Here is a 14,020-nt window from a genome sequence, read left to right on the forward strand (position 1 = left end):
AATGAAGCGATCATAATAATGAACTGTTTTACAGGCCTGTCCACGACACACATGGCGTTAAGGAACTGGGCGTCCTTCCATGGCTCTCTACTTTTCCTTTTCAAAATTAAACATTGCTCCTACCCTCCCTTGACATCAGTTTGGGCACAAAAAACATTTCAAGGGTTTATGTCATCAATCCCATCACACTAATGTACATGTACTGTGTGCATAATTCTTCGCTGCTCACTATCAACATTAAGAACCCATTCCTCCTTCACAGCGAGGGATAAGATTACTAAGCTAAGATTCCTTGATTCTATTCCCAGCTCCTAGGAATCTCAACTCCAGGGTTCAACATACTTCCTTGACTGGAGGCTGATGGGTGGAGCTGGGATCCCAATAGCCAGGGTAGGAAATTGAAGGATTTCCTCCCGGCCGCCTGCACACAATGCTAGCAAGGGTGTGTCCACCCTTAGTTATTTCCTGGCGGCTCACACCAAACCCCTGCTCCCTTCATCCAAGTGGATTTTTCCGCATCGCTTAGTATAACACGCAACACAACCTGCCAAGCATTGCAACCACAGAGCTTCTTGCAACTTTATAGAAAAAGGGGGAAGCAAAGGAAAGCCAGAACAATCAGAGATTAAGGGCATTTTCCTTACAAGAAAAAGGCTAATGTGTTTGGGGCACTATAGTTTAGAAAGAATAAGACAGAAGGTGACAGCATATTGAAATTTATGAAATGATGGATTAGAGCTTCTTTCTTCTCAATACTAGAACTCATTCAGGGTCACTCAAAGAAGCTAGCAGGTTAGCAGCAAGGAAGCTTCATTCCTGGGTCCTGCATAAACATTTTTGCACAAGCCATATCTGACTCAATTTGCTGCCACAAGATGTGGACATGGCTCCTGGCTTGTCCAGCTTTAAAAAGGGAATAAACAAATCCCTCTTGGGCTTGTCTGTTGCTGGCTATCTGCCATCATAGCTGAATCAACCCTCCATGTTCAGAGGCAGTCTATCCCTGAATATGAGTTTCTGGTGGACAAATCGTGGAGAGGCCTTGTTGCCTTCAGGCTTTTATTGTGGGGTTCCTGGAGGTATGTGGTTGCCCTTTCCACTCCTGTAAACAGGCGGCTTTTTCTTAACATTTCCTAACAGAAATGCAACGTAAGTGTTCTTAATGCATAAACAAATACAGTTTGCGAGAAACACCGATCCCCACAGCGAGAACTAGAAGCAGGCTTGGTTAGGAATGCTTTGCCTTCGTACAGTCACACAGAACGGAACTTCGGTTGCAGAATTGCACTCCCAAAGAACCTCAGCTCGCTTGCTTGAAACTGTTTTCTCCCCTCTGATGCGCTTGGAAGAGGAGGAGCTGCTAAGTAAGATTTGCAGAGCAGTCAAAAGGTTGGGATTCTGCATCCAGATCTCTCTCTCTCTCTCTTTCTCTCTCTCTCTCTCTCCTCAACAGGGAGCGACACTCTCCTCCCCCCAAAAGACAAGAGAAAGGGTCAGCTAAGGGCAGAATCAGAACTCACCACCCAGCAAGCCACAAGTGCTCCCTGCAGCAGCCCCACAACCACATCTGACGGATGGTGCCGGTAGTCAGAGATGCGGGTCAGTCCTGTGTACAATGCAAGCATCAGCAGCACAAACTGGACCAATGGACGCAGCAGTCGAGCTCCCCGCCACGTGAAGCGGGCCTGCAAGTAAAACTGGGGGAAGAAGAGGCAGAAAAAGGCTGTTAGCACAGAGAACTTCTGAGGGAAGTTTTGCCAATCTGTTTAGAACAGGGGTCAGCAAACTTTTTCAGCAGGGGGCCGGTCCACTGCCCCTCAGAACCGGGGGGGGGGGGCTGGACTATATTTTGAAAAAAACCCACACAAACGAATTCCTATGCCCCACAAATAACCCAGAGATGCATTTTAAAGGACACATTCTACTTATGTAAAAACACGCTGATTCCCGGACCGTCCGCAGGCCGGATTTAGAAGGCAACTGGGCCGGATCTGGCCCCCGGGTCCTAGTTTGCCTACCCATGGTTTAGACACATCTTGAACCTTGAGACATCAGCCAGGGACCTACAAGGACCCCAGCCCATTGGAAACAACAGGCCCTATCTAGCACCAAGTAAATTGGCAAAAATGTATAAATTTAAATCAAATAAGTGTTGGAAATGTAAAGAGAAAGAAGGTTCTTTTTATCATATGTGGTGGTCTTGTAGTAAGGTTAAAGCTTACTGGGAAATGATATATAATGAATTGAAAAGGATGTTCAAAATAACATTTGTAAAAAACCCCAGCAGCTTTTCTTTTGGGAATTAGAGGGACAGAACTACCTAAACTGTATAGAAACTTATTCATGTATGCTCCTACAGTGGCAAGAATGTTACTCGCCCCAAAATGGAAAGAAGCAGAAGTCCCAGCAAAAGAAGAATGGATACAAAAACTTATGGAATATGCAGAAATGGTGGATCTTACCGGAAGAATAAGAAATCAAGATAACAAACTTTTTATAAAAGAATGGAAGTGGTTTATTGAATATTTACAGATAAATTATAAACAGAAAAGAACATTGGCAGAATTATTGTAACAACCTACAATTTTATAAGAGTATATATTTAAAGTAGATTAATAACTGAGCAAATTTATTTAATTAGGATATGCAGAAGATATTAAAAAGAAATTTAAGGAACCGCAGAAAGAGGGGGAAGGAAGTCAAGTTCTGAAATGTTAAAATGATTGTGAATTAAGTGAAATGTATAAACCTGAAAAGCATTTTTTTTTAAAGGAAAACAACAGAAGCATGCAAAGAGAAGGATCAGACTCCCAAACACAGAAGGGGAATGGGAAATTAGGGGGTTTAGAAAGGGAAGGTGGAGATATTCAACCTACAATGTATGGGTAAATTACAGAGCAGCAGCCCCACTAAGTCTGCTGCAGCAAAGCCAGCAAAGAATTTGGTGGCCCCTTGAAGGATAACAAGCTTATGGTGGCTTAAGCTTCCCTAGGTAAAGAGAGCAAAAGGCACGGAGGGAGCGCTGCAACGTAGGGAGAGTGTAGATTTGGACTGGGGAGGCCCCAGTTCAGATCCCCACTCAGCCATGAATCTCACTGGATGACCTTGGGCTGGTCAGTATCTCTCTGCCAAACCTAGCTCCTAGGGCTGCAGCACAGATAAATAGAGACAGCCCACGCATATGCTGTCCTGAGCTGTCAGAAGGGAAGGGCAAGAGAGACAACTGCCTGCTTCGTTGTTTCAGATGTACGGTGAATCTGTTTTCTTGGTGTGTTCCTTTGACTCTCACCTTGCAAAACTGATCTCCTACTCAACTTTGTGTGCACACATGTGTAGATGTGCATATATTCCGGTATACAATGGAACCTTGATTTTCAAGCGTCTCAGAAGCTGAACAATTCAGAACATTAACACTGAAAACCTGAAAGTACAGTGGTACCTCGGGTTAAGAATTTAATTCATTCCTTAACCTGAAACTGTTCTTAACCTGAGGTACCACTTTAGCTAATGGAGCCTCATCCTGAAGCAAAGTTCTTAACCCAAAGTACTATTTCTGGGTTAGCAGAGTCTGTAAACTAAAGTGTCTGTAAACTGAAGCGTCTGTAACCTGAGGTACCACTGTAATTGTTTCCATTTTCAAACGCGTCGGAAGTCAAATGGCTTCCACTGCGTGTTTTTCCATTTTTTAAATGGATTTTGCCAACCGCCCACTGAACCTCGGTTTTCTAACGTTTCGGAAGACAAATGGTCTTCCGGAACGGATTACATTCGAAAACCGAGGTTCCACTGTACTAGAATAGTTAAGAGACACTGAGCAGTGAACCAGGAGGCCCCACTCCAAGTCTTGCCTTTGCTATGAGCTTCCTAGTTAAGCTGCTCAGAGAAAGCTCTCCTGGAGACCCTCTGCTTTCCCCCCAGGATCTGTTTCACAAACATGGGTGGCTGGAGATAATTCATCGGACAGGGGAGGGATACCTATAGCTCTTCAGATTTTGCTGAACTACAGTTCCCTTAATCTCTGATAACTAGCTATTAAGGCTGGGGTTGGTGTGAGTTACAGTCCAACAAGATTGGTTTTTCTTTTGTTGTTATATATATTTTGGGGTTCTTGTATTGTAAACCACCCTGTGATTGTCAGATGAAGAGCAGTATAGAAATAGAATACCATACTTTTTCGTCTATAAGATGCCCCCTATTTTTGGGCACTGAAATTTCAGAAAATGGGAGATGACAAAAAGTTGTTGACCTTTTTTTAGGGGGGAATGCCAAAAATCGCTCACCTACACGCATTGCTAAATCTGCCTCCCATCTGTCCCCTCACTGGCAGAAGCTGCCAATCGCCTGCCCAATTACTGTAGCATCGGCCAATCAACACCACCCGTTGACGCAGCAACCAGTAACACGCACAATAGCCACTGACAGACGCGGCAGCAACCATTCTAACGTCCACCCTATGCACTACCCATGTATAAGACGACTCCTACTTTTTAGCATGATTTTTAAGGGAAAAACCTAGTCTTATACACCGAAAAGGGACGCAGGTGATCAGAAGGTCTGCAGTTTGAATCCCCGTGACGGGGTGAGCTCCCGTTGCTCGGTCCCAGCTCCTGCCAACCTAGCAGTTCGAAAGCACATCAAAGTGCAAGTAGATAAATAGGTACCACTCCGGCAGGAAGGTAAATGGCGTTCGCCAGAAGCGGCTTAGTCATGCTGGCCACATGACCTGGAAGCTGTACGCCAGCTCCCTCGACCAATAAAGCGAGATGAGCGTCGCAACCCCAGAGTCGGTCACAACTGGACCTAATGGTCAGGGGTCCCTTTACCTTTTATACACCAAAAAGTATGGTAAGTTTTTGCAGCCTGTCATAGGGAAGCAATTTTATTTTTTCTGTTGAGGACCCCATTCCCTTGGAGGTAATCTTGTCCTAGCTGCATGCTGGTGAGGAGCATGGTCAGAATCAAAGTTGTGCAGGACCACTTCTTCCTTGCTCCTCTTCCCCTCTAACAACACCTACATGAAAACAGGCCACGGGCTAGATTAAATTAGGCCAAAGACCACGCGTGGCCCAGGAGCCGCAGGCTGCCCACATCTGTTTCAGGGAAACCAGACAGCCAGACAGGTCCTGTGTCTTCATCTCCATCTCGCTTCCTCCTCTCAGCCACTCCCTGTTTCCAGACTGATCTCTCACAGGGGAAGAGTCCCTGTTAGGTTGCCAGGCAAATCCCTCTTCTAAATATAGGAGAGTAAAGCATGACAGATTCTCAGAAGCCACAACAACAAAAATAATAATAAACAAACAAAATAAAAATAGCCAAACTGGGAATAGGAGGCATAAACCAAAGCCCCAAAGACTCTGGAGTCCCATTTTGGTCTTGCATGGTCTTTCTGAAGCCCTATTGGCAGTTTCTCACAAGTCACTGAGGCTGCATTGTGCCCTCCTTTGCTCTGCAACTGACAAGCTCACAGGAGCCTGCAAATCCACATCTGCTAAGCCTTTAAGCCCAAGCCCTCAAGGAGGAGATAATAATCTACGTCTTCCGCATTTCATAACAGGAAATGGCCATAGAGAAAGGTATGTCTGCTGACTCCAATAACTTCACCTGGAGCCAAAATTCCTGGTTCCCATCCACTTCCATCTAAATCATGCACATTCCACTTTCTTCCCAGAGCCTAGTATAAATGTGCATATCCTCCAACATTTCACAGAAGAAAAGAGGGATCCAATTGTGTATGTGTAAGATAATTTAGACAAGATCTACTCTCAAACACCACTGCATGAGCCCTCCCCCTGCCCGGTGCGAACGAAACCATAGACATCCCTGGAGGCTCTCTCCCATTGCTGTACTAATTTACTCTCTGGTAGACAGCCCTGTACCAATTCAAAAGCAAAGAGGGTGCTTGGTTTTTTAATTAAGGATATGCCAGACTAACATCATTTTAAGGCAATTAGGTTTTCAACAGCTCAGAATGAACCAGGCACATGAAATGGTATGGTATATCTTAGCACAGTGCTTTGGTGTTAACATGCACATGGATTTACTTATTCAAGCACTAGAAACGACTCTGGTATCAATCAGTTTATTTATATGCAAAGAACAACCAAAGACTGCACATACCCTTTCCATGGCTCCCAGTACATTACTGAGCACAATTCAAAGTGTTGGTGCTGACTTTTAAAGCTCTAAACGGCCTCGGCCCAGTATACCTGAAGGAGCGCCTCCACCACCATTGTTCTGCCTGGACACTGAGGTCCAGTGCCGAGGGCCTTCTGGCGGTTCCCTCACTGTGAGAAGCCAATTACAGGGAACCAGGCAGAGGGCCTTTTCAGTAGTGGCACCCACCCTGTCAAAGCGCCCTCCCACCATATGTCAAAGAGAAAAACAACTACCAGACTTTTAGAAGACATCTGAAGGCAGCCCTGTTTAGGGAAGTTTTAAATGTTTGATGTTTTATCGCTTTTTAATTATTACAGTAATACCTCTGCGAACGTCCACTTCATCTAGCGTCCATTCCAGCGAACGTTTGCAGCAAACCTGGAAGTACCGGAACAGGTTACTTCCGGGTTTGCTGCTCGCGCATGCGCAGAAGCACAAACCGTTCCGCGCAGGTGCGCAGATGTAGCACTTTGCCCTGTGTCCTTTTCGGCTGGCGGCTGGGGCTCCTGAATGGATCCTGGTCACAAAACAAGGTACCACTGAAACCCAGTCAGATGGGTATGTATGTATGTATGTATGTATGTATAAATAAATAAATAAATAAATAAATACTATTTCACAGGCTGAAAACAGTTCAAACGCCTAAGTGGATAAAAAGGTGCTGAAAAGACCATAGAGAAGATGCCTTGAAAGTCTCTTGCTTTTCCCTTCTCTATGGAGCCGCTACAAAAAACCCACCTCACTTCGCTTGATGGAGTCACCCAGAGCAAGATCTGAAGGTTTGGGCAGGTAAAAGCAGGTTTTAGAAACCCAAGGGACAGGTCTAAAACCTGAACAAACCTGACATTAGCCACTAATACGTAATTGAAGAGGTATCTCCAAAATACCCTCTAAAGGGGCAGTGACTCACCAGGACCAGCCAGGTACCAGATTTGGGGGGTAGGGGCAGTCCCTGGTCAACAAGTGGAACGTGTTAGTATAAAATGTTTCTATTTTCACTTCCAACCTCTTTATCTAGTTACAAGCTCTCTCATGTCATCTAAGCAATATGAAGACCATTTCATTATAATTTCAGTAGCAGCAGACCCCCCCCCGGCAATATTTAGGAACAAAACACAGCTGTAATGTAAGAAAACATGGCTGTTAAAAGCAACACTTCTCCTGTTCAACTTGGGGGGGGGACGGACCTGTGACCCTCCAGATGTTGTGGGAAAACAACTCCCATCATCCCTAAAGCACTGGTCAGGCTGGCAGGGGATGGTGGGAACCCAAATCCGTGAGGAGGTCCACAGTTTTCCCTATTTCTGTCTTAATGCTTCTACTTCTTTAACATTCAATTTTAGATTGTTTGGTGAGCCGTGGAAATTAACTGCCCCAGCCAGACACCTTTTCCTTCCTCAGTGGAAAAGCTCCAGAGATTCTTAGAAGCCTTTCCTGGCTTGGCGCCAGACTCTTCCCTCCATTGATTTTTCTCATCCCAACTATATTTACCCTGCAAACTTAATCAGAGTTTTATATCAGTTTTTGCTGGAATGGGCTCCCTGCAGCACCTTAGGGGTTGTAGCTTTGGTGAGGATGCAAAGTTTTGTGTTCGAGATCCCCCTCCAAACTATAATTCCTGATGTTGTCTGGGTGGAGGGAATAACTCTTAAACCAATTTAAGTTTGGGGTTGGGAGGTGCCCCATAAACCAAGGATAATTGGGTATACTTGAAGAGCACCCTCCTTCTGCTCCCCCTCTGGGAAGGAGTGGAAAGCCCCTGCAAGATTTCTAGGCAACCAAAGTCCAGGAGCAAAGTTAAATTTATTTCTTTTTATATTGATGTGCACCACATTGGTAGCTTCTTACTTAAAGGCAGTACAGTGGACGCTCGGGTTGCGAACGTGATCCATGTGGGAAGCACGTTCGTAACCCACAGCGTCCGCAACCCTCAGCGCCGTTTCTGCGCACGTGCGGGATGTGATTTAGTGCTTTTGCGCATGCGCCAAAACCCGGAAATAACCCATTCCGGTACTTCCAGGTTCGGCGCGGTGCGCAACCCGAAGCACCTGTAACCCGAGGTATGACTGTATATAAACGATTTTAATAAACAAATATAAATAACATGTAAATTCATAGCTAAGGGAATACAAAAAAGGGCCTTCATAAAGATGCTTTGGAGAAAGAAGACTTCTCCAAGAGTCTATTTTCAAATTATTTCCCCACCAGCCTGTGGAATTTTCTGGTACAGCGGTACCTTGGTTCTCAAATGGCTTAGTTGTTGAACAAATCGGCTCCTGAACGCCACAAACCCGGAAGTAAGTGTTCTGGTGTGCGAACGTTTTTCAGAAGCCGAACGTCCGACGCGGCTTCCAATTGAGTGCAGGAAGCTTCTGCAGCCAATCGGAAACTGCGCCTTGGTTTTTGAATGGTTTCAGGAGTTGAACAGACTCCCGGAATGGATTAAGTTTGTGAACCAAGGTACCACTGTACCCAGAATGGGTTGCTAGGTTGAGCTCTAAGGTCTCATTCGCTCACCTGCGAGCAGCCAAACAAAACTTGGCGGAGGCTGCTCCACACGACAAACTATCCACATGAAGCAGCTCCTCATATGCATAACCTATTTTCACCACACCGTGTAAATATTTGCTGGAATTATGCAGGAAGCAGCTCAGACCGATGGCATGAAGCTGCTGCTCTGAACAGCTGTGTTTCCTGTGGACAGTGACACAGCTGCTTGCACGGTGAATCAGGCCCCCTTTTACTCTGTGGCTCGCAAGGTGGCCCGCAACACAACCACCCGAAGACCTTCCCCATGTAAAACTGCGCATAGGGACTTACCACCAGGTACATCATGGTATACATGGCAAAGGAGGCATGGCCAGAGTAGAAGGACTTCCTGCAAGAGAAAATGGTTGCTTTGTTAGAAAGAACAGAGAATGCAGTCTGCTAGATTATTAAGGCAGAGGATTTCTGCTCACAGATCATGACAATGCAGTCCCTGTAACCTATTTACAACACTGTTCCTTCAGACACTTCTCATACCACCTATGCAAAGCAACTTCCCTCTGTTCGATTCCTACTTCCTAGCAGTAGGGTTCAACTGAGAAGAAGAAGAAGAGTTTGGATTTGATATCCCGCTTTATCACTACCCGAAGGAGTCTCAAAGCGGCTAACCATCTCCTTTCCCTTCCTCCCCCACAACAAACACTCTGTGAGGTGAGTGGGGCTGAGAGACTTCAGAGAAGTGTGACTGGCCCAAGGTCACCCAGCAGCTGCAGGTGGAGGAGCGGAGAAGCGAACCCGGTTCCCCAGATTACGAGTCCACCACTCTTAACCACTACACCACACTGTTGGGCAACAGCTTGGGTAAGTCCCACTGAGGTAAATGCAATCTAACCCATTCATTTTAACAAGACCAAGATATCCCGGATATTAACTGTTTGGCAACCCAGGTTCAATGAAGTGGTTAAAATGTTGGACAAGGGCAGGAGAGCCCCTCCCCCCTCCCAAATCTGTACTCAGCCATGATGCTCACTGTATGAGTTTGGGCCAGGTGCTCTCCTGGTGGGATATACAGTGGTTTCTTGGTTCTCAAACACCTTGGTACCCAAACACTGCAAACCCAGAAGTAAGTGTTCCGGTTTGCGAACTTTTTTCAGATGCCAAATGTGCTTCGTTTTGAGAGCCACACTTCCGTTTAGAGTGTTACGCTGAGGTCTGTCTGTTTTTGCTATTTATTTTGTGTTTTTGTGGTTCTTTTTGTGTGTGTGTGACTGTGTGGAACCCAGTTCAGCTCCTGATTGACTGATTGATTGTGTGACTGCAGTACGTTGTTTAATGCTTTCATTTTATGGATCAATGGTCTTGTTAGATAGTGAAATTCATGTTAAATTGCTGTTTTAGGGGTTGTTTTTAAAAGTCTGGAACGGCCCCAACAGATTAATTCATTTTGCATTACTTTTTATGGGAAAGTGCACCTTGGTTTTGGAACAGACTTCCAGAACAGATTAAGTTTGAGAACCAAGGTACCACTATACTTGTAACAAAAAATTATAATTAAATAGTCTTTGGTTAAGGTGTGAAAGCTAGACACCTAGGTCTTTGGGTTTTAGATCAACGGTGACTAGCGACAAGATTCTATGTTACAATGTGCACATTGTTTTTTTAAGGGATGCCAAACTTTGACCCAGCTTCTCTTCCCGACATCTCTCTGTTCCTTTGAGGGCGAATGACCTCAGGCAGCTGATAACAAACCTACATAAAATCCCTATTGGAGCCTTGGCAGGGAGAAAAGGGGCTGGGAAGGAGGTGAATTGCAGGCGAGGGAGGGCTTTACACTCCCAACTGCCTGTGTCCCTTTAGCTTTTAAAATCAAAACCCTCATCTCACCTTCCAAGCATTCAAGGCAGCCCAGGCTTCAACACAAAGGCCTGCTCCCATCAAGTCTACTCTGGACTGGATAAGCTCTCTCTATCCCAATTATACCTGTTGCCTCTTCAGCCATGATGCATCCATCTCACTTGAGTCCCTCCAGAACTAAGATAATAAACATAAACACCAGGCCTTGCCATTTTGGAGATTGGGGTGCGTCTGTTGCCTCAGCTCTATCCAAAGCAGGCCAGTTCACAGAAGAAATGTAAAATATACTACAGGATGGGCTGGCCTGAGCCCACCTGTCCCTAGAAGTAAACCTACATTAGGAAGGAGCCACTGTCTAGTTATATTTTATTGACAACACACTGAATATTAGAACCCACGTCATCCAATGAAGTTGAACAGTGGGAGATTCAGGAATCAATGCAAATGTTTCTTTCCACAGTGTTAAAAGTACAGCTGTAATGGAAGTCGAATGGAATCTGTTCCGGAAGTCTGTTCAACTTCCAAAACGTTTGGAAACCAAAGCACAGCTTCTGATTGGCTGTAGGAAGCTCCTGCAGCCAACCAGAAGCTGTGGAAGCCCCATCAGACGCTCGGCATCCAAAAAATAGTTCGCAAACCAGAACAGTCACTTCTGGGCTTGCGGCGTTCGGGAGCCAAAATGTTTGGGAACTAATCTGTTCTAAAACCAAGGTACAGTCATACCTTGGGTTACAAACGCTGCGGGTTACGCGTTTTCGGGTTGCAGACTGTGCCGAACCCGGAAGTACCCAAACGGGTTACTTCCGGGTTTTGGCGCTCGCGCATGCGCAGAAACACAAAATGATGTCACGTGCAGAAGCGCCGAATCGTGTCACACACGCGCACAGGTACAGCGCTTAGGGCTGCGAACTCTGCGGGTTGCGAGCGTGCCTCCCGCACGGATCACGTTCGCAACCTGAGGTACGACTGCACGACTGTATATGATTTTGTTACCACAAATGGCAATGATGGCCGCCAACCTGGACAACTTTGAAAGGGGATTAGACAAATCCTTGGAGGAAAAGGCTATAAATGTTGGCTATATACCTGCCTACAGGATGAGAGTTGCAGAGATCAGTGCCAGTGGAAATGACAGGGAGCAAATTGTGTGATCCGAGATTTCCCTACCCCTTTGGTTCAAAATGACTGCATGGGGCATACCTGCCAGAGTTCACCTGCTACTTCACAGCACTTCTGACGCACCCCCAAATCTTGCTGCCCCCGTGACTGCTTGGATCACATGCACTGCCAGGCTGACTCTGGTCCCAGGAGAGCATGAGAGCAGCACAGGTGGGTCAAAGTCAAGGCCCAACTTGTTCAGCTTCCAAACTCGGTTTCCAAACACCGACTTAGATATCTCCGAGTAGATAACAAATAGGGCATGAAAGTGACAGCCCTTCTCTCACATTTGTCTCCCGCACCTGGCACTCAGAGGTGATAGTTTCTGCACGTAGCTGCCAGGTTTCCTATTTCTCATTCTCCAGATTATCCTGTCTAATGCAACAGAATCTTTCCCCTTCCCAGATCTTGAGATGGTAGCCAGATATTCTGGCACCAAGTGTCCCTGTGCGCTATATCTCATGACTTTAACTCCCTCCCTCCCCTTAACTGAAACCTGCAAAGGATGACGTGTTAAATTCCATTGGGTTCCTCAGTAACTTCCCCTGGGATGGAATTGACATTAAAATCCTCAACTGTTTGGGACCAGGTAGTTTGAAAGGCAGCTGGCACCTGTATGAATCTGCCTGGATCAGCTTTGGAGGCCCTGCTCAAGGGCCCACCATATGAATTAGATTGGGAGGCAGTAGAGACAGGGCCTTTTCAGTGGTTGCCCCATTTCTGTTGAACTCTTTCTCATGGGATACACACTTGACTCAATCATCACTGGCTTTTCAGTGGGCCTTGAAAATCTACTTATTTTAATCTGCTTTTAACTAAGATGCTGGGCCATTAAAAAAACAATAATAATTGTTGAAGCCACTGCTGATTTCGCTTCATTTTAAACTGGCTTCATTACATAGCTACTGTGCTATATAATATTTCAGACTGCTGATTTAAGTTTATTAACAGAATATATATTTTATCTTTTGTTTTTTCTATAGGAGCCGCCTTTGGAGAGCCCTGCCCTGAAAGATGGCACAGAAATATTTGAAATAAATAAATAGAACTAGCGGTCTCAGCTGTAGCAGAGAGGTCATGATGAGCATATCCCAGTCCCTGGAATGTATGTTATAGACTTATGCTAGCTTCTTCTCATCTCCTTGAAAGTCCCAACCTTGCTCCTCCCATCTCCTTTGCCTTTCAGAATCTGGTAACCCCTTACTTAGATTACTGCTATGTGTTATACATGGGGCTGCCCATGAAGTTGGTTCAGAAATTTCAGCTGGTGCAGAATTCAGCAGCCCGGATAAGACAATTTGAGCATATTACACCAATAATGGCCCAACTGCCCCGGCTGCAAATTAGTTTCTGTGCCCAATTCAAAGAAATAGCAGGCTTTCGGCTTGCAAATTTTTGTGGCACCAAAATCTGGCACCCCCACATTTTGCCTTCTGTTCTAAGTCATTGTTGTGGGGGGCCCTGTGGCACCCAGTGTGGGTGAACTGGTTGCACTCCCCTAAATCTGCCTCTGATTCAAAGTGCTGGCTTTGACCTAAAAGCTTTAAATGGCTGAGGAGGCGCAGTGGTCTAAACCACTGAGCCTCTGGGGCTTGTCAATCAGAAGGTCGGCAGTTTGAATCCCCGTGATGGGGTGAGCTCCCGTTGTTCTGTGCCAGCTCCTGCCAACCTAGCAGATCGAAAGCATGCCAGTGCAAGTAGATAAATTGGTACCGCTGCAGCGGGAAGGTAAACGGTTTTTCCGTGCACTCTGGTTTCCGTCTCGGTGTCCCGTTGTGCCAGAAGCAGTTTAGTCCTGCTGGCCACATGACCCGGAAAGCTGTCTGTGGACAAACACCGCCTCCCTCGGCCTGAAAGCCAGATGAGCACCACAACACCGTAGTCACCTTTGACTGGACTTAACTGTCCAGGGTTTTTTTACCTTTTTATTTATTGCCTCTTCCCAGCTGAACTGACCCAGACCCTACGATCATCATCAGAAGGACATCTCTCTTTGAGAGAGAGGAGACGTCACCATACACACCTAGCTTCTTTCTCCTCTGAGGGGCCACCAGTGCAGATGTAGTCCTCCAGGTATCCAGCAGAGCAGTTGATGTGAGCAAAGTCAGGCCTGCAGGCAGCCAGGAAGTGTGGACGGAGGCGGCCCACAGCAACCTTGGCCATGTTGGTTAGTGACTGGCCCACGGTGCAGCCAAAGAGGAAGGCCCCGATCTCCTTGTAGAGGGCAGCCACGTAACGGTTGGAGACTATGGAGCGTGAGCTGTGGGGCAGGCTGTACACACGGCAGCTTTCGCCCAGGGTGATCTGCGTTGGAAAGAAAGAAAGAAAAAGAAGAGTTTGGATTTGATATCCCGCTTTATCACTA

At 46.1% G+C, this 14,020-nt stretch overlaps 1 protein-coding gene across 1 annotated transcript in view; it reads right to left on the minus strand.

Moving 5' to 3' along the window:
• LOC310752825 (phospholipid phosphatase 3-like) overlaps positions 1-14,020 on the minus strand; it is a 40,293-nt gene that overhangs the window by 1,814 nt on the left and 24,459 nt on the right. Inside the window, exons 3-5 of the mRNA XM_083593907.1 lie at positions 13,679-13,959; positions 8,977-9,034; positions 1,521-1,697 (exon numbers count right to left, since the gene is read on the minus strand). Coding sequence (XP_083450033.1) covers positions 1,521-1,697; positions 8,977-9,034; positions 13,679-13,959 — 516 coding nt within the window. The remainder of the gene's footprint in view (positions 1-1,520; positions 1,698-8,976; positions 9,035-13,678; positions 13,960-14,020) is intronic.

Source organism: Podarcis filfolensis (assembly GCF_964270895.1).
Source record: "Podarcis filfolensis genome assembly, chromosome: 17".
NCBI classification, from domain to species: Eukaryota; Metazoa; Chordata; class Lepidosauria; order Squamata; family Lacertidae; genus Podarcis; species Podarcis filfolensis.